Source organism: Brienomyrus brachyistius, unplaced genomic scaffold (genome assembly GCF_023856365.1).
Source record: "Brienomyrus brachyistius isolate T26 unplaced genomic scaffold, BBRACH_0.4 scaffold32, whole genome shotgun sequence".
Lineage (NCBI taxonomy): Eukaryota > Metazoa > Chordata > Actinopteri > Osteoglossiformes > Mormyridae > Brienomyrus > Brienomyrus brachyistius.
This window is the reverse complement of record NW_026042307.1, coordinates 3,548,785-3,570,220: the sequence shown is the minus strand read 5'-3', so window position 1 is coordinate 3,570,220 and position 21,436 is coordinate 3,548,785. Positions and strand designations below refer to the sequence as shown.

General features: G+C 43.2%; 1 protein-coding gene across 4 annotated transcripts in view; it reads left to right on the top strand.

The window, feature by feature from the left end:
* Positions 1–21,436, top strand: part of LOC125721139 (phospholipid-transporting ATPase IA) — a 132,765-nt gene that overhangs the window by 72,950 nt on the left and 38,379 nt on the right. For all 4 annotated transcript variants that reach the window (XM_048997151.1, XM_048997150.1, XM_048997154.1 and 1 more), the window contains 9 exons: positions 374–443; positions 5,173–5,278; positions 8,106–8,188; positions 11,346–11,395; positions 12,365–12,434; positions 12,677–12,761; positions 14,295–14,434; positions 18,049–18,187; positions 19,693–19,757. In XM_048997151.1, coding sequence (XP_048853108.1) covers positions 374–443; positions 5,173–5,278; positions 8,106–8,188; positions 11,346–11,395; positions 12,365–12,434; positions 12,677–12,761; positions 14,295–14,434; positions 18,049–18,187; positions 19,693–19,757 — 808 coding nt within the window. The remainder of the gene's footprint in view (positions 1–373; positions 444–5,172; positions 5,279–8,105; positions 8,189–11,345; positions 11,396–12,364; positions 12,435–12,676; positions 12,762–14,294; positions 14,435–18,048; positions 18,188–19,692; positions 19,758–21,436) is intronic.

The following is a 21,436-nucleotide window of genomic DNA, read 5'->3' as shown; positions in this document are numbered from 1 at the left end:
CAGCACTTGGCTTATGTAAGAAGCATGTAGTCGTGGTCCATGCACGAAGGCCCTTGTTCATCGTTCCGCCTCTGTTTTCTGCTGACACACTGTACTCCCGCCTCGAAGCCGTGACTTAACATAATCGTCCATTGCATAAGGCGCCTTCTATTTTGGGCTTATGTGGGTCTGCTTGGATTACCCTATCCTCAGACGTGGCATCGGAGGGCAGGAGGGGGGAAGCAGCGTAATTTGCGGCAGAGCATACTCGCGGACGCAGCCGCTGACCCCGCCCACTCCTCAAGGGGGTTTCCCTCCATATGTTTATATTTTTCATCTCTGCAAGCCAGCCAAAAGCCAAGTGCATCTGTCTCTCTCTCTCTCTCTCTTTCAGGCACACCATGTTAACTGAAGAAGCAGGATTCAGTGACCCCAGCCTCCTAGAGAATCTCCAGAGCAACCACGTAAGTACCCACTGGGTTGCATCCAGCCATGCGTTGAGCAGTAATGACCTCACAATCAGCCTCGCTCCCAGTGGCCTGTGAGTCGCCTCCCCGTATGCCACGTGAGAAAATTAGCGGTGAGAGAACAAGCAGCTTTGTATGGGTAGTGTGTGACATGATGTGAAAATGGCCCTGTTTAGCCAAGTTGTTTAATTAGATCAATGGATCTTCATTTTGAAATTCTGTTTGAAACACTTCCTGCTGGCCTGTATTCATCATTACCAGTGTCATGTGAATGTAAGGAAAATAACGTGTGGTGATTAATTGGACAGCTTTGTCAATGTGGCCCAGGACGCTGTGCACTTACCGAGGAGGGTGGTACTGAAATTGCCTCCGGCGATGGCCCGACCAGGTCTGCGAATCACCGGTGATGTGCGCTGCTAGGCAAATGAAAACAGAAGTCAAGAGTGGCTCCCCCCACAGATTTAGATTACTGTTTATCAGGTGGAATAAATGGGCAGCAGTATTTCATCCCTCTAAAACCGAGTGCCTAACAGGCCGTGTAGGCCGTCACACCCCCCCCCCCCCCCCCCACAAAGCAATGGACTCTGACAGTAAATCATATTGATTGGCCTGTTTAAACCTAAGTGCCGCCTGTCAGCCAATGATGCGAAGGAAGGAGTTATCGGTCGCCACGGCAACACATGTCACTGAGCCGGACACATGGATTTGCGCGGATGCCTGCGATTGGCCAAGCATGAAGGCAGTCCGAGAGCAATAGAGGTCCATTTTCCCCTAGAGCAGCGGTCGCTGCCTTCAGCCCCTAATTAAGTAACAAGGATTGATTACCAATGCAGTATCTTGTGTTGTACTAGTAAAACTGTATTTCTACACGATGTTCAGGGATTTTAAGGTAAGTAAGCTTCAAAAAGTGGCCTGGAGTAAGAAATTGTGGATTTAGTCTGGATTAAACCACACTTTTTACTTCAAAAAAATCTTTAATGCGAGTTCATCCATAAAATGGCATCTTGAGCGTTTTTCATTTTCACCTGGGTCTCTCCTCCTTTGGCCCCTGCTTGAGGTTCAGCCATCATTCATCGTAAACCCCAATGAACATGTTTCTCCTTCACATTCAGATATCTTGAAAATCCACAGGCAGGACAGCAGCCTTCAGTCTTTAATGCCCCAAAAACTTAAGCTAAAGTATTTGCTCACCGAATGGTGTTCTTACACAACCCCAGTGCTCTTTTAGTGGTTAGGTCTAATTAGAATGTTGTAGAAAGCTGCCGCCATGATGCTGGGTCCTTAGACCTCGACTGGCCCGCTCCAGCCAAGTCAAACCATCTCATCAGTACAGGTTCATTAAAATTCTGCTCTACAAAGCAACAGTTGCCCCTGACATCCAGCTGACGTCTCTTCAAGTATTTCTGGAGAAGGCAGTGATTTAATTGTCTTTCCATTTAAAAGCCGAGGAGCATGAGGCCGACCTGCCGAGGCTGAAAGTTTAAGACACGCAGAAAATAAAGCTTGCCAGTGTCAGAATCCCCCCCCCTCCTCCCCCCATGGTGGAGAGCCAGGCTTGCTAGGCCCTTGGATACACCCTCAGGCTATTGCTCATTAGAGCAACAGGACATTTCTCACAAGTGATGACCAGCAGGGTCCTAAATGGCCTAAGGGAGATCTACGTGTAGCAGGCTGTTCTGGGCCTTTCAAACCCCCCAGCCCCCAGCAGTGGAACCACGCCAGCTTTATTCTGCAGCAAGATGCAAGATGCAATATAGAAATAGTCAGTGCTCTGGCCCTGTCTCTCACACGCACACTCAGAATGGCACACTCGCACGTTCGAAGGCAGGCTGTCATACTCTTGGTAGACAGACTGCAAGCCTCAGTCGTTGGCAGGTACCCGCACGCTTGTCCTCGCCGCCGGACAGATTCCCAGTCCCTCACGGACACGGGCACAGCCGCTCTCCCACACCATACTCTGCGGACAGACCTTTGATATGGTGAAGGCTCTTTGCTATACACACCTTTGAAACAGCACTTCCTAGCACTACAAACATAGTGACCTCTTTCTCTTCATTAGACCGCTGTTTTAAACAGGAAGGCTTTTTCGTTCTTTTTTTTTTTTTTTAAGTACAAGCAGAAATGAGCTTCTGACTGATTCTCACACTTGAGCCTTTCATTATCATGTTATGGGCCAGGTGTGGGGTGGGGGCCCTGATTGAGAGGCCCAAGCCACTTTTTTTCCTTCCTCTCTGATGTTTCTGAGGAAATATTGACTGTCCTCCACAATAGGGCCTAATTTTGGGCTCTCTTATTGATACAAATGAATTTTTTTTTCCTTGACCCAGCCAATAGCTTCTGTTTAGCTGTTGAGTGGGAGACACCCCCTGTGGGGGGAGATGGCCCCCTGACAGCTGGCGAGCAAGTGTTCATTAGAAATTCAACTCTCCCACAATGCACCTCTCTGTTTCCGAAGCGCAGGTCCAGAGGAGAAACCAATGTATTCAGCTGATTAGATTTTCAAACACAATGACAACCATGAAGCTAGATATAGCAGAGTATACTGGGAACGATTCAGATAGCAACATACAACAGCCAGGAATTAGTCGGTAATTCAGACTTATTAATATAAGATTATTTTTTTTTAAAAAAGGAAAAATTCCTTTGCCCATCAGCACAGAAAATAACTAAATATAAAAAAAGATAATGTCAGTATAAACAATGGAATATCAGTAATAAAATAAACATAATTTTTAAATGAAAAATGGATGATAAAAAAATAAATGATATGAATGAGAAAATGAAATGAAAACATTCCCTGTATGTCTATGCTGTACTGTCCTGTGAATATCCTCGTAGCTTAATCAGGTTTGGGTACTGTGTGTATTTTTTTTTTGTTTCGAGGCAGCCAGGGGTGAATTAGTTAAATTGATAATCCAAGGAATGAAACTGCTGTTGCCCCCTTCAAACACTTCACCTACATTGCGTTGGCAGTGTAAAAGACCATGGAAAACATAGTACAAAGGAGCCTTTACTCTGATCGACCAGCAAAGCATTGTGATGGATCAGAGACTGGAGCTCCGATGTTGCCCTGCTGACTGCATTTCCAGCTCCTCCAAATTTCCTTTTCTGTCATCTGAAATTTTCTGGAAGCATTGCAGGGGGGTGTCGGCTTTTGAAACGTTTATATTTAATCTCCTGCATTATTTATCAACAAAAGCCTGCACAGATCTTGTTACATCTGGGTGTTATATGAAATAGTACTAATCTTGTTTGGGTGTGAGATTTCATTGCAAATACTCATTATTTAGGTCAATTTTGAATTGGAATGGTCAGTGTGAAAGGTCATGCACCTTAGCATGTGGCTGTGGTCCAGCTCTTGGCTCCACCCCCTTCAGCTCGAGGGACAGTAACTCCCACGTGCCAAATGATCTGGGCAATGAGCTGTATGAGAGAAACACCATTGATTGTAGATAGTGCCTGAGCCCATGTGCTGTTTTCTCATTTTGTGTCAATACCATTTACCATACCTAATGGCTAATACTCCATTAACTACACACATGGCACACATAGGTCTGGCCAGCATCTCACTACGTACACAAGGTACATTTAAACAATGTAATACTCAAGCCATTTGCTAATTAGCAAGACATCTATTCAAGGTCACTTTGGATCTGCAGCAATTACGACCTGGGGGGTATTTTCTGTTCGTGGATTATTCGCTTATCTGGATGAAATTGTTGACAAATTTGGCATGAACCTGGATCTGTCGGTTTTTCGAAACTCTTCCTGGATGTCTTGACATAGCAATACATCCTAATCCTCAAAACTGCTCGGAGCAGGTTTGTTCTACGTAAACAAGGATTAGCTCACACATTTGATCGGTGTCTGTGCATGGAAATCCGTTCAGTCATGGCCTCGCCATTCATGGATGAGCGACCAATTGCAATCAGTGCACAAATAATAAGAAGGGAATTTCAAATTAAGAGTGTTTTGCGCAATTGGAAAGATTTTGCTTTATTGAATAGCTTAACTAACAACTTTATTGTTGCCGGATGATATTGTTTTCGAAGGATACCGCTTCGGCCGAGATGGAATATTCCATCTTAAAGATTTATTAGCTCTGGATATTTTTGTACTTGACTTTCACTTGTTCCCATGTCCCAATTGTGCTTGTATTTCATCTGTAATTATGGCAATAAAAAATTTAAATGTAAGTGTAACACTACATTCACGTGATAAGTAGAATAACTACACACTACTTGCGCATTACATTTGTCGGACACTTTTTGCCAGCCGTCTTTTCTGGTTTGGGCCGCTTTTAATGTGTTTCCTTTAGTAAATATTAAAGCTTTGAATTCATCATAGCCCTCTTATAAAAGGTCCAGCTCAGATTGTGTGAAAAATTGCGCCCTGTTTTTTTGCCATTTTGTGGAAGCTAATGAGAGACTTGCCGATCAAGTTTTCTAGACTCGATATATAAGGGCTTTTCAAGCATCTCAGGCACGCGAATCATCTCAGATGATTGGATCTAGCTAGACTAATCTACTCCTCTGATGCATTTGAAAAACCGACTTAACAGGATGAGTTTCACCGCCATTAACTTATCCAACATGAGGCTTCTGATCTTGGATGATTTAAGTGACGTACGGAAAATACCCCCCTGTTTACGATCTTCCCACAGTGTTTTGAAATGTGATTGCATGGTGCGTAAATTTAATTTGTATCTGTATGTGTGTGTGCTCAGCCCACAGCCCCTGTCATCCTGGAGTTCATGACCATGATGGCCTTGTGTCACACAGCCGTCCCTGAGAGGTCAGGTGACACTATCATCTACCAGGCAGCTTCTCCAGGTAAAAGCCCGCTTTGCCGACTCTGCCTGTCATTCTGGAGTTCCCTCTCAGTTCCCTCTCAGTTACTGTGGTACCTGTCTGCTACGCTCTGTTTCGACTTAACCATGTGACTGTTTTTTTATTCTGATCTTTTTTCTGTATAATTTATTTTGTGCCACTTTATTATTGTTTTAAACCCTGTGTTTTACTGCATGTGTGTTAAATGGATGTGAGTTTTGAGCTGTCGCATGTCTCGCCAAGGACACTCTCAGCTTAGAAGCCGGAAGTCAGCCTAATTGAGGCACTATTCACCCCTTTAGGAACTCTGGATTGCATGGATTCTTTAATATATCTTAATTTAAAAGTGTCACGATCGAAGGAGAGTGGACAAGCGATTGTGCGGGTAGGTGTGTCAGGAACAGGCAGGTCAGGCAGGAGCAGGGAAAACAAGGGGTTTATTCTAGATACGAAGACTAGGAAACATCTGACGCCAACGAATACCACGTAACATTACCAATGACGGACAAGGGAAACCGGGGAGACCAGGACTTAAATGCACAGGACTAATCAAAGTAACTAGACACAGCTGGGTACAATCAGGAAAGAACACGTGGGTAATCAGGGGGGCGTGGCACACATGAGGAGCGGACGGGCCGGGCATCACAAAGTTACTTTCAGGCATAATTTTAACATAGGTAAGGAATATCATGTCAAATGATTTACAAAACCCAGTTTGGAACCTGATTCAGATTGCCGTGACTGAAGTCTGCCTCTATAACTCTTGCAATTCATAATTCAAAGCAAATAATGCGTTTTTTTCAGATCGTAATGAGTATGTTTGCTTTAGACCAGTAGTCATCCGAGGGAGGAATAATTATGACGTCACTCCCATTTAATTAACTATAACATTGGAGATTAGATTGTTTCCATTCTACTGCACCAAATATACAGAGACATTAGTTACAAGAGTATTCCAATGTCTGTGACTGCAAACATCAAATGCCTGTCCATTCAGGAGAACAGGAAACGAGTAGCGCAATCCCAGTACAAAAGGGTGCCAGGCCAAACCTTGCAGCAGCAGCAGCAGCTGCACCTTTTGAGTTATATTGACATGCGCAGTGTTCGGCAAGCTGCTTAGAAAATGTCGACGCTAAGCAACTAGCTGAGAATGAAATGAAAGCTATACAGTACATTACAGATCAAGTTACACAGCAAAAGTAACTACGATGAAGTTAAAATGTAATATCCCAAAATTTTACAAATACAGACGCTCCTCTACTTACGAACTTTCAACTTACAGACTTTCAGACATACTAACGAAGAGGACTGTAAGTCTAAATTGTGTTCCTTGGGCTCCCGTTTCCTGTCCAACATCAATTTTCTTCTGTGCGCCAATTCCACCTAGTACGACTTCTGGCCGCTACTCCCGCCTCACAGCAGTGTAGCGTGCGTACTCCCAGCATCCTAGTTCTTTGTACTTGCATATACCCTTAAAATGGTGTTGAATAACAAATATTCGGCCTTTCGGAACGTATGGTGAATAAGTGGACAAATTAAGAGGCTCAAAAACAGCTAACAGCAAAGAGGATGACAGCTTTGTTTTCAAACTACAAGTATGCATTTGAATATGTATGATTTTTCTGTCATTTCTGTTAATTTCGTTACATTATCCAGGTAAGCTGTCACCATAGCTCAGACTTTATGAATGGTGATTAACTGAAAATGAATTTTCCATAAATAGCGTTGGTTTTGAGCAGGTTGTGGGTGTAACACCAGCACAAGGTTCATGATTTGGTTGATTAAATATGTGTCAATCTGGGGAGATGTAGCGATGTAGCACTTTTCAGAGCTACCGAGTTACTTCAATGAACACACAACTTCACTATAAAGCTATGCAACACACAATGATATGACCTCACTACTGGAAGAAGTAGTTAAATTAATAGCCTTGCTATTCTTAGCAAAGCTGCTGCCCTACACTTTCCACGCGCAACTGTTTAGGAAACATCTGCCACATTGGCACTATAAATACTAGAAATATGGTGTAAAATGCATGATGTAAAATATTTTTAACATCTTTGTTAACCTATGTATGTTTTTGTGGTGCCTGGTAGCACATGATCACTAGTACACCATACAGTCGTCTCACATAAATGACTGTGGTCGCATAAGAAAATAATGGAGCTGAAAATTTCCTATGGCAAAGTGACGTTGTAGCCATTGTGACATCATAATATAGCACAGACGATTATGTACAGTATATAATACTTGATAATAAGTTATGTTCCTGGTGTATATATTCATAATACTGTACTTTTATCATTATTTAGGCTATAACATATAGTCGGCTATGTGTAGTAGGCTATACCATCTAGGTTTGTGCATGTACATTTTATAATGTTTGCACAACTATGAAATCGCCTAACGATGCATTTCTCAGAATGTATCCCCATCATTTAGCGACGCATTACTGTACTTCTGCAGTTAGTACATCATCCAGCACCATAGTGCTTTGCTGAGGATGCACGTAGACGTTGTACTCTTGTATAGATTCAATAATTTCTTGTTTGCTTAATTTATACATCCTGACATTTACTTAACCTCATGCTAAAACAACAGTGCCACTTGTAAGATTTCAACCTTCCAATGATTCCTGTTCTTGCTCTCCAGGCCCAAACTTTTGCTGCTTTGATAAAAAAATTATTTAGCTATTAAGCTATTCGGCTTTGGGTTAAATGATCATTAGCTTGTTAAGTCAGACATGGAGACATTTGAATGTTTTAGTGAGTAAACAGTCACATCTGTGTGTTGGTAGACACTCCATTTTTTTCCTCCTGTTTGTGGACAGACGAGGGGGCACTAGTGAGGGCCGCACGGAACCTGGGCTTCGTGTTCACTGGCAGAACTCCGGACTCCGTCATCATTGAATCTGTGAGTGCTGGCCCCGCCTCCCATCTGGCTCCTCCTCCAGTTACATGGTTAAGTCCTTTTTACAAGCTGTCCACACAGTTTGCAGGTAAACTAATCAGCATATGGCTCAGTGGATGTGTAAATTAGCTAGAGGATGGAGAAACTGAGATGTGTACCTATTTTTTATAGTGTTTTCTTCTTATAGGTTGTTTTTGCCTTTTTGTGACAATTATGCTGTGATATTTACCTTAAAACTCCACCCTTCCATACCACGCTGCTGTTTTGTGCTAACTGGTCTTTCCACAATGTGTGTTTATTTAAAAAAGTAGTAAAATGAATTCTCAGCCTTGGTTTTGGAGCAGTTAAAATGCTTAATATGTAGTTTTTCAGTCTTTCTTAAACTAAGGGACCCCCAAATAAGAAATATACACACTAAGGTGGTTTCGGAGGCTGTGTGCAAAACTTCTGGCCCAAAAAACAATATCCTTCTCTTAAATGGTTCCTCTCATGGAGATCATGACTATGAAATTAACATGAATGTTGACCGAAGTCAAAATCGATGAAAATAAACTGGTTACAATAACGAAGAAAATAGCCAAAATTGTTAGATACAAGCTGGTCGTCCAGTTCAGGAAGCAGCTTGGGATCTCAGGCGCGCCTCTCTCCCAGCTACAGGGAACCCTTCCGTGCCTTCCCCAAAAGACGTCAGCATGATCCAGCAATCATCAGCATCAAATTATGCGCAATTGAACATAATGAACAAAAGGATCTCTGATTATTTATACTTCAGACATGCGGGCTACTCTCTGCTTTGTCCTTGTACTTTCGTATCTGGGATACTGGCAGAGTGGTCTGACAGATAGATTAAAGAAGAATCCTGTAATGTCCACCTTTTAATCCTTTCCCTGCCGAGCTTTGGGATTTAGGAAAATATTTCTCCTTAAAACTACTTAATAAAAATGTCCATGTCATTGTTGGGATTAAGGTTTTTCCCATAGAAATGAATGGACACTTCTTTGGTGAACATCTGCACCTGTTGGATATGTGTATTCGGGGATCCACAGGAGGACTGTGTCCAGAAGATCAGGGTTTGATCAGATAATGGTTCAGGGACTGAAAGGAAAGCTGTCATCTGTTTTTCACTTTCCCCTAATTATGACCTTCAGGTTCATTTCCAGGTTGACGGCCTTCATCAGTTGGAGTGCCGGTTCTGCATGCTGACGGGGGAGTGATTTTTTATTTTTTTTTGCTCTCCATCCAGTTTGGCCCCTATGTAAAAGATACTGGCAGACTCACTGCTAATAATTATACCCCCACAACCCAATACTGTTAACTTCCTCATATCCTCTCAGTTGCTGAGCTTAAATATAGAATAGTGAGACTTAATTCATCCTTTTTCGCCTATCCAGTTTTGTGCTCCGTGAGAACAAGCCCAGGGGTCGAGCACAGGGTCAGCCAGCATGCAGGGCCCCTGGAGCTTGGGGTTAAGGTCCTTGCTCACAGGTCCAATGTTGGCATCACTATGCCAGCCATGAGATTTGATCTGGCAACCTTCTGATCACTGATCCAAATACCGACCCAGGGATGCTTACCTTCTGTGTGTGGATTTTCATGATGGATGTGGTGTATTGCTGTTGATAGGCAGGACTGCGGTTTGATAGGGGTACCGGAGGTCACACGCCTTGGGATCAGAGGTTCGAAGCCCTGCATAGCTACGTCCAGCCTCTCAGCCATTCCCCTTATTTGGTGATACTTAAAAGCACCTATTGACTGTGCTGTCATTCCTGTTGATAAGACAGTAGCAGACAATAGTCCTCTGGCAGTGTTCGCAAATGGCTCCTGACAAGCTGTGTCTTGAGATTTGGCCAACGTGTTTGTTGAAGCGTCGGCCCGCCTTTGAAAGATGTCTCAGTCCGCCTCCGTGGTCTCAGCAGGCCTCTGAGGTTAAGGACATTGCCTCCGGCAGTGTTTCCTCCCGCAGGGCGTCCCACGCACGGCAGCTACAGTTAGCCATGCTACTGTCACTGCCAATACTGCCACCTACTGGAATTACCACTGACAGCTGTTTGCAGTCAAGCCTCATCCATCTAAATATCATTTTCTTTATTTCTTTTATTGCAATTTTGAAAGAAAACCAGGAATAGTTTTTGGTTGACCATGCCTAATTTGCTCAAAGATGCTGTGGAGGACAATATGTCACCTATTATAAAAAATAGTATTTCCATTTATAAAAACACAGAAGTCAGCCAGTGTGCAGGTTTTAACTGTACCCAGTAACTTATTTTCCCAATATAACTTATTTAGTCTTCTATATATAGTCTAGTACTGAGGTCCTCTTAAAGACCATTGGGGAAGTTTGCACACTGTGGACAGAACCAGGACTGTAAGCTGCTAATAGAGAACCTGCACAAACGTGCAGAATTACATCTGCATGTTTGCTACAGCACTGATATATTTATCTTGCATTTCCTAGATCATAAAAATGGCATTCTTTTGTTTTATTTAAGCGAATTAATTTTGAACTTATATTGCCTTTTTATAGCCTCATGATTAATATCACTACAGGCTAACCGAAGCAATTGAGTACTCCATGCTGCGTTTATGGTATTCAGTCACCCCAGTGTGTGATTAAGTCTCCTATATTGTCAGTATGATTTGTAAATCCTCTGATTATGAGAATTAAAGGGAATGGAATCATACTCATGCAGCAGGAATTATGGGTAATGTTCTTTCTGCACCTGCAGTGGATGTAACTGTCATCCAGGATAGGCTCCCCACCCCTGCGTTTCTACACCCTGCGTAGAACGACTGGGTATAGAAAATGGATGGATGGATGATGAGAAGATTTCACTGTACCACTAATTTTAGAGCAATATATGCATAAAAAAAATAAACGATCCATTTCGTCCTGTTACTGCCCTCCAGTGGTCAACTCATAAATTTTGACATTTTGGTTGTGAGATCTAAGAGGTTTCACTCCTCCATATAAAATAGTGCCTGTGGGCAGCAGAAATATTCTTTTATGTAAAAAAGAATGTGAAACATGCATATTGCAGAAGCCAACATTTCTGCAACTCATTTTCTGCGCTGTTTACTGTTTTACTCAGTAAAACAAGAATTGTAAACATATTGTTTGTTTTGAATGTTAAGATCCTTAACTTCATTCTTTCCTCCATAGCTTGGTGAAGAAGAAAAATACGAGCTGTTAAATGTGCTGGAGTTTACAAGGTACTTGATGTTTTCCTCTTATTTTGTTCAGTAAATACTTTGCTTCCTGTAGCATAAGCCTATTAGTGGGACAGGCTGCTTCATTAACCCACAGTGGGAGTTGCTGTCATCTGTTGTCCACAGATGACTAGCTTATCTCCTTCACCTTGTTTACATTTATCGGTTCGATAAGGTTAACTGTCAGTGTCAGTAATTTCCTGCAGTTTCCGGAACCTAATTTCCCCTGTAACTTTATAAAATCTGTTTTTTGTTGTTTCCAGATGTATAAGCCAGCGTTATCGGTTGTGGTTTTGTTTTGCTTAGACACTAAACACGGACAGGCTGAGTGACCACATTTAAGGCCTTGACTGTAGGATCCTATAGTGCTGGCAGTAACAGTAACAAATTCCGAGGATCATCTGATATCTTTGAATATATAAAACCATGTAAATGCGCCCTGCTGTTCCGTATACATTTCCTGCCTTTTGTTCTGTCCTACTGTGTTTCCGTTCTCAGTTTCCATTCTCCACTGTAATAAGCAGCTTAATGGCGGCTTTAATGAGTTTTTCCTTTGTACCATTAGTTTAATCCCAGGAAATCAGTTTAAATGGATTTTATTTTCTGCTTTCTCTCTGGATCCAGTTTTTCTTAGCTGATGCATATCACTTAAACTGACCTTAATGAACTAAAACTATTTTTTTTCTGATCGAATTCAGATACTTGTCATTGTCACTGGTTCCTAAACCACAGTGTTGCCTTCTGTTATCCATTTGTTTTGTGGCACAATGAAGTCAACCTGGGATTCGTTTAGCTAATTTACATTTGGGGATGTATTCTTAAATTTGATAAGCAGAATCCAGACTTTTAAGGAATTTAAATTTGCAATAAAGCATGTTAAGGGTAATTCATAGGCTAGGAGTGCAGATGTATAAGGAGGTACCTTAATAGCAATCTGACTCAATATGCTACTTGTTGCTTGGTCTTTTATAGCAACCGGAAGAGGATGTCTGTCATCATGCGGACCCCATCTGGAAAGATACGGCTGTACTGCAAGGGGGCTGTGAGTCGCCCTTTTATAACCTGGCGGTGCACCAGACGATCGTAATCTCTGGGGTCCTTAAGAAGACCACACTGACCAGCATGCAGCCCTCACCTCACGCATATATACTGTCAGCCCTTTATAAATTTGCATGTTGCACACTGCAGATTCACAACTGTTATGTAATTTAGCTGCTGGAGGTGCAGTTAGCAGGGGGTTGCCACTTAGAGAAGGAGAAGCCCTGCCTAACATCTCTTTCGCAGGACACGGTCATCTATGAGCGGCTGGCAGAGAGCTCCAGGTACAAGGAGATCACGCTGAAGCACCTGGAGCAGTTTGCCACAGAAGGTAGGAGCCGTGCTCACCCTTCCCTGCACATTTACCTGCCTTTATGTGGACTCCTAGACTTGTATTCCTGCAGACTCGCATGTATAGTACCAGTCAAAAGTCTACACACCTACCCACATAAAGATTCTCTATATTTTAGAATAAAGACCTCAAAACTGTAATGTAATGTAAAACTAATTGTACTTTGGCTAAAAATATTGCACACTAAAAAAATGTCTAAGGGGGAGAGGGATGGTGCAGCTCTGTGGGTTGGTACTCAGAAGGTTGCTGGTTCAAATCCTTGGGTTGGCAGAGTGATTCCACCTTTGGACCCCTGACCAATGCCCTTAACCCCAGTCGCCCCAGGCACTGGCTGACCCTACTGTCTCCTCTACCTCAGTTCCATGAGGTGGCCTCCTGAGATGCTTTCCCAGCTGTCCTGAAGGAGCTTCCACATGCTAAGCTCTCACTGCCCCTGTATTTAGGTCATGTGATGCTGTCACTCTCCTTTTGTACGTGTCTTGGTGTGTCCAGATGTTTGACTGTACTTAATGCTAATGTGCATTCACTAATATTTGGACTAACACCCTCAGTCAAATACTTCCATTGGCTTTTAAACTGACAACCTCAAATACACACTGTTACATGGACTCTCACATAAACATAAATGAACTGAAACTTCCAAGTCTTTTCATACGCAGAACTGTTCCCTGTTTTCGCTTCTTTTCCTTTGGAAAACTGGCTTTATTCTTTACTTTGTAGGGTTTTATCATATGAAAGCTCCCTTTATTTGTCCGATTACTGGAAGGCAGTTGTTCGTCCCTGAAAAGGTTATTTGCTCAGTGAACATCTGCGTAATGTTGCTATGGTTACTGTGACATGGTTACCACATCGCAAACTTGTTCACTGTCACCCATAGACTGTGTAAGTTAATGCAGCTTCTAGCATCAACTGTTAGGAGAGTTTAGAATGATTGTTTTTGGATTGCCTGTATTGCCTGTATTGTCAAACTTGCTGAATCTGATTGGAAGTTATCTAGTGTCATGTGACCCACCCCCTTTCATGGTACCTGGACCGTTGCAATTGTGATTAGAGTTTGTTTGAATGTTTAAAGCCAGTTATAATTGAACTGGACATTTTATTATTATTACAATAAACGATTCATAGCTAATGGTAGTTGAGTGAAAAAGAGAACCAGCCCAGTATAACATGTATAAAATGAAAAAATAAGCAAATGGGAATTTGAGTTAAAGTTAATACTCTGTGCAAACATCCCAAGCACAGATTCCCTTTGCTACATCTTTGGAACCAATTTAGGGGGTAGCACGTGGTTCAGTGGGCTAAGCTTGTGTGCCTGTAATCAGAACGTTGCCAGTTCAAACTTCAGCACATCTACAGGTCCTTCAGCAAGGTCCTTAACCCCCCAGCTCCCTGGGTGCCACAAGAAGAGCAAGTTGGGGGAGGCGTAAAGACAATTTCTTAGCTCACATAGCTCCTAGTTAATCATGATTTAGGCCTGTCTGGGTACAAGAACATTTGTTTCTTTCCCGGCAGGTCTGCGGACACTGTGCTACGCAGTAGCCGACATCTCCTCGGCAACATACCGTGAGTGGCTGGAAGTGTACCAGCGTGCCTCGACTGCCCTGAACAATCGAGCCCTGAAGCTGGAGGAGAGCTACGAGCTCATCGAGAAGGTGGGACCCGCCGGTGTTACTCAGGTCCCCCGGGTCTATCATTACGTCGCTGCTACCATTGGGCTTACGTCATTAGCAGCATCACCGCTAAACAGACTGCTAATACCATCCAAGATAGAGATTTAGTTTATTTTGCAGATGCTTTAGATATACACTCACTGGCCACTTTATTAGGTACACCTTGCTAGTACCGAGTTGGACCCCCTTTTGCCTTCAGATCTGCCTTAATCCTTCATGGCATAGATTCAACAAGGTACTGGAAACATTCCTCAGAGATATTGGTCCATATTGACATGATAGCATCACACAGTTGCTGCAGATTTGTCGGCTGCACATCCATGATGCAAATCTCCCGTTCCACCACATCCCAAAGGTGCTCTATTGGATTGAGATCTGGTCACTGTGGAGGCCATTTGAGTACAGTGAACTCATTTTCAAGTTCAAGAAACCAGTCAGATGATTCGAGCTTTATGACATGGTGCATTATCCTGCTGGAAGTAGCCACCAGAAGATGGGTACACTGTGGTCATAAAGGGATGGATATGGTCAGCAACAATACTCAGGTAGGCTGTGGCGTTGCAACGATGATCAATTAGTACTAAGGGGCCCAAAGTGTGCCAAGAAAATGTCCCCCACACCATTACACCGCCACCACCAGCCTGAACCGTTGATACAAGGCAGGATGGATCCATGCTTTCATGTTGTTGACGCCAAATTCTGACCCTACCATCCGAATGTTGCAGCAGAAATTGAGACTCATCAGACCAGGCAACATTTTTCCAATCTTCTGTTGTCCAATTTCGGTGAGCCTGTGCGAATTGTAGCCTCAGTTTCCTGTTCATTGCTGACAGGAGTGGCACCCGGTGTTGTCTTCTGCTGCTGTAGCCCATCTGCCTCAAGGTTCCATGTGTTGTGCATTCAGAGATGCTCTTCTGCATACCTTGGTTGTGGTGGTTATTTGAGTTACTGTTGCCTTTCTATCAGCTCGATCCACTATGGCCATTCTCTTCTGACCTCTGGCATCAATAAGGCATTTTTCGCCCACAGAACTACCGCTCACTGGATGTTTTCCCTTTTTTGGACCATTCTCTGTAAACCCCAGAGATGGTTGTGCGTGACAATCCCAGAAGATCAGCAGTTTCTGCAATACTCAGACCAGCCCGTCTGGCACCAACAACCATGTCATGTTCAAAGTCACTTAAATCACCTTTCTTCCCCATTCTGAAGCTCGGTTTGAACTGCAGCGGTTCGTCTTGACCATGTCAACATGCCTAAATGCATTGAGTTGCCACCATGTGATTGGCTGATCAGTAATTTGCGTCAACGATAAGGTGACAAGGGGAGCCTAATAAAGTGGCCGGTGAGTGTGCCTGTTAGCATGACTCATGTTAGCATTATGTTACTATTAGGTCTGTTCTATTCCTGCTGGGGCTACTTTACTGTGTAATAAATGCAAAAGAAAAATTTTATTTATATGTTTCAATATTTTGGTTTTGTACTATGACAGAATACTTACCTTCATCAGAAATGACATTTTGTCCCTTTACAGAACTGGTAAATGTACAAAAACCCTTTTGAAAATACATCACAGTTTATTATTTAATCTTACAGAACAGCATACATCACCATTTTTATTCTATAGCTATATAAATAATTTATGTATTTATTGATTAATCAATTCGTGGTGTAGGTTCTACTACCTCTTCAGTCCATTTTACAACCTCAAATAAATGATGTTGGAAAGTTTATTTGGCCATTTGCTGATTTATTTTTGCTTCCAATTGGCCTTTTTTTACCGCTTTATATCCCTCACTCATACTACAGCTGGTGATGTTGGGAGGCCTGGTTAAGTGTACTGGCAATCCCCAGGTTAAGAACATCCAACTTACAGACGTCTCGTACTTACAAACTGACTGCCATAAAGACTATTATATAAAATTTGGGTTAAATACAGTGGTTTATAATAAGGAACACGTTGCTTTCTTTTGCTCCTGAAAACATTGCGTGGCTTCAGTGGTTCGTCTGCTCGGGGTACAGTGCAGTGCTGTATATTATTTTTATTTTTTATGGATAATTATTATTACTATTGTTATGTACTATGTTGTTATTTTTCCAGATTACCTAGAAATTCAACTTAAAGCCAGACTTAAGGAGCAGATCTCATTGATAACCTGGAGATGACCTGTACTTTGCCTTATTAATGGCAAAGGGCCCAGTGAGGGGCCAAAGGCGGGATGGCAGCAGGGGCCTGCGGAGCTGACTGCTTGGTCCTCCATGCTGATAACACAATGACACATTCACAGTGGGTCAGGGTTAGTAATACCCATCCCCACCACTAGGGGGTAATCTATTGCCATCATAAAGTGAATGCTCTGTAAATTCTGCATTCATTGATGATTATGTATTTATGTCATTGCAACATATACCGTTGAGTGGTAATTTTAAAATTTACCCTGGCAGGAAGGTGGGCTGGTCACAGCTATACAGCTACAGGCACCTGAATGCTGATAAATACGTATGCAGTTATCCGTCGACTTACTTCCTGCAGAGATTGTTCTTGTGTCCCATAAGTCATGGGGAGCCGTCTGAAGCAGGTGCAGTGGGTGTTAATGGGCGTATTTTACCACGTGTGCGGCATGTAGGGAGAAGCAAAGCAAGCCGACTACGCTGCCGCTGTAGCTCTTTCGTTAGATGTGTGATGTCATATCTTATGCCATGCAATATATCTGACCTCTCCCCTATAATGAATGAGATTTGTTCTCAATGCCATTCATGACATTGTTTTAAGGCAATATTACCTCGGATCACATAGATAATGAGTAATAATTGGCAACTAGGCACAGAAACAAATCAACAAACCGGATAGTTTGCCTTTCCTTTCCCAAACAAGGTGGGGTGCAAATTAGAGCCCTGCATTGGGACTGGGATCCCGCAAGTCCGGCGGGATCCAATGGAAATCTCGGGGGAGCGGGTGGTTTTAATGTTGCCGTGGGTGGGAGCGGGCGGCTAAAGATAGACAGCGGATCCTAAGATTTTTGGCAGGATGGAGAATGTAACTGATGTCGTTTATTTTGTGTTATATATTCATGTTTGATCTGAGCCATTGTATTAAATTGTGATGTTCAGCTAGTTTAAATGTATTTCTTTGATATAAGGTTCAGGGTTCTCTTCTGTTTTTAAGCTGCTCTTGTTTGTTTATAATAATGTGATATTTAAATATTTGTTGTATAGGTTATTGGTCAGAAATTCACGGGGAGCGGGCGGTAATGGTCAGAAATTTAGCAGGAGCGGGCGGTAATGGTCAGAAATTCAAAGGGAGCGGGCGGTAATGGTCAGAAATTCAGCGGGAGCGGGCGGTAATGGTCAGAAATTCAGCGGGAGCGGGCGGCAATGGTCAGAAATTCAGCGGGAGCGGGCGGCAATGGTCAGAAATTCAACGGGAACGGGCGGTAATGGTCAGAAATTCAGGGGGAGCGGGATTGTTTTTTTAATCCCGTGCAGGGCTCTAGTACGAATGGACCCTGGAGTTCTCGTACTGTTTCTGTCCTGCCCCCCCCACCACCACCACCACCCTCATACCCCTGGTGCTGAACACCACCTTCACCTTTGCGTAGAACCTGCAACTGCTGGGTGCCACAGCCATTGAGGACAAGCTGCAGGACAAGGTCCCCGAGACCATCGAGACCCTCATGAAAGCTGACATCAAGATCTGGATCCTGACCGGGGACAAACAGGAGACGGCCATCAACATCGGTAGGGCACGCGCCGAAGCACAGTGGATGTTTACTCTACTACTCTGCCACCTCCCTCAGTAGAGGAGTCCCCATGGCTGTCAGTCCCTATACTTGGTCCCTTGAACTATACAGCAATCCTAGTCACCCCCATGTGTATGAGGCCCCGCTGTTTGGGGGTTCAGAGAGTCATTGTAGAAGTTTATAAGAATATTTTTCATGGCATTCAGGTCAGCTTGTGCTGTATAAGGGGGGAGAAATGGGAAGCCTTTCCTGGGCCCAGCCACTAGAGGGAGCTCATGAGTATTTCAATGTGGATTGTGCTAGATTTGCTTTAGATGGGACCCATTTGGTAGAATCTTTCAGGCGACTGGCCACTAGGGGGAGCCCATGAATATGTCAGTGTGAATAGCGGTAGCTTTCGATTGGTAAAATCTTTGTTGGGCTTGGCCATGTCTTTGATCCTGATTCCCTCAGGGCTTGTTGCGGATGGTAATTGCCCCTGCCGAACCAAAACACCAGTGAAGTTGCCCTTCTTGGCAACCCCAACATTTAATTCTCCCTACCTTTACTCTGCAGCCAGCTGGTGATCCCTTTACTAGGAAAATGGGCACCTGCCATGGCCTAGTAGTACTAGGCCGATTGCCCCACTTATTAGCCAAAACTGACATGATTCCATTGCACTTAATTAGTCTGAAAGGTAACGTGAATTTGTAACTCGGCATGTGGGACCGCAGTTCGAATTTTATGGTCTGAAGGTGGCACCATTTATGCAAGGTGCAAGTTCAGCCTCTTCATGTTCTACAGTATCTCCCTTTTAGCCCTAGATGCCTTTAGGGCCATTTTGTGAAAAGCCCTGCGATTTCTGGGTTCAGCCAATTGGATCCCAGGGGAGCTGAGGAACTAAATTGCCGTCTCCCGCCAGAAATGGGACCCCGTGATTCAGGGTTTTTCGTCGCAGATTTGCTGCATTTCTTATGTCTTCTAAGCACATTCCACACGTCTGGATGGAGTACATGTTTCTTTTCTTGTTTTTTACTTCTCAAAGTTCCCAGAACAGCACGACAGGGGAATGAAAACCAGACCGGAAAGTCTCTTATTGGGATCATTTGTCACATGCAATTTTCAATGTTGTCATTATGGTGGATTCATTGCTTTGAGGTTGCCAAATAATCTCAAGTCCACACTAGTCGCTTTGGTGCTTTAGTAAGACATTCAATGCTGGTCATCTAGCTGTAATTATATAGATTTAGCAAAGCCAGTTGTGCTCTGAAACACTACACCCTTAAGACAAAGCTCCCAGCTGTGTGGTTTAGATGTGGAATTGCTGAGGCTGGGTTTGTCCTTTAGAGATTCACCATGGCCTGTCATGCATATTTAGGAGGCAACGTGCTTGGATTTGAAGCCTCTACCGCCCTGCCAAGGCCTACCCTTGTGCGTGCGTGTGTGCGTGGACATTTGTTTGTGCGTGTCTTTCACCACGACATCTGATTACAGGCTCATCTGCTGTTTGTTCCCCATCCACAGGACACTCGTGTAAACTGCTGACAAAGAATATGGGCCTCATGGTGATCAACGAGGGCACCCTGGATGTAAGTGTGATGTCTCATCTCACAAGTGCCTCATCTCCTGGGTTAAGGGGCTCCTTGTTAAAATGCCGGAGCCAGTTGAGGACAGTGTTCCATGTGCTTAGTGGAACACTTTGATGAATGCCATCCCACCGGAGGACCTCTCAAGTCGTCTGTATCAACTGTGAGAACGATTTCTGAGTCACATCAAGGGCCGATCAGCTCTAGCACACAGATGCGAGATAAAAATGAAAAGAACTGAAACTGGCAGTCGCTTAAGAGATCCCCCATTGAAAGCACACCTGCAAAACTGACTCACTTTAAAAGGCACGACAGATTGTGATGGTGATGTGGAGATCTTCACTATTTCCACATCGTCCTGTTGCAAAATCCTCTTTAAGACGGAACTGCTGCATCATTGCAGAAATATTTTATCTTCCTTTCATGGCCAGTTTGTGTGTAGTAGGTGTTAAGTAGGTGTTAAGGCTGCCAAGTGACGGCTCATTTAAATGAGTGTCTTAATTATTAGGTTAAGTGAGAAAAAGACTGAGAGCGGGACTTGGGAAGAGAGTGCCTTTCATGCTTTTGGAATAATCCCCCCCGCCCCCCCTGTTTTTTTAGGTTTTGTCATCATGCCAAACTTGTACGGCTAAAATTCCTTTCAAATTGAAATGAGACCCGCGCTTAAACAGTGTCTTTGTGCAGGCCGGCCTGATTAGTATTATGATTTATTTGAGTTGCGACATCAGGGGTCTGAGGGGAAACCCGAGATGAGTTCTCTCCAGGCCAGTTCTCCCTCATCTTCACTCCTCCTTTGTTTTTTTCCTCCCATCGTTCCTGCATTCATTCGTTCGCTCACACGCTCTTCCCCACGCCCTCTCTGCTGGCGTTTTCGCTTTCATGAGACACCTTTTTGTCATAATCAACAGTGGCCCAGATAGTTACTTTTCATTTTTCAGATTGTTTGAGCACATTTGCTATTCAGGTAAGCCTCTGGGGTCTAAGGGTAGGGAGCACACTTTCACTGACTGAGGCAGGGTCACACCTTTCATTCATTATCAAACTTAACCATGGCAAATAAATTATTTCTTATACATTTGTTTTGCCATTAAACTCATCTTTATCTTAGTGTACTTTGTAAATATGTCAGATTTATGTGAAGTTTGTAATTTGACATCAGAGTATAGACATTGAAAAATGCAGTTTGGAACACTTGCAGAAACATTATAAAAGTACATAGTGAGCAATGGTGGCAGTTTGTTTTGATCCCAGATATCTGATCACCAAAGTCTTGGCTACATGAAGATGACTAAATGGTGTAGTTGCAACATTCAGTTGGATAAATAAGAAAAACCTAACAGACGTCACTTTTTCTGGGCTCCTTTCATTGAATATGTAGCAATTTTCATGTGTATGTATGAGCCATTCACACCTGGCCACCCCCCCCCCCCCTTTTTATGGTGCTGATGGGGATGTTACCATGCGAATGCGATTTGAATACTCGGAAATGCGGATATTTATAATGCGAATAGCGATCTTCTGGTGAGGGCTGCACTACACGCCCCCGATGCAGGTAAAACAAAGTAAGGTGACATGGTTTACTTTTTTGCTGATTTAAACTAATTTTAAAAAGTTTAATACTTCCAAGAATGGACGGTTTGAAAAGAAGACAGATTATGGATTTATTCAACATTTTTTCTACA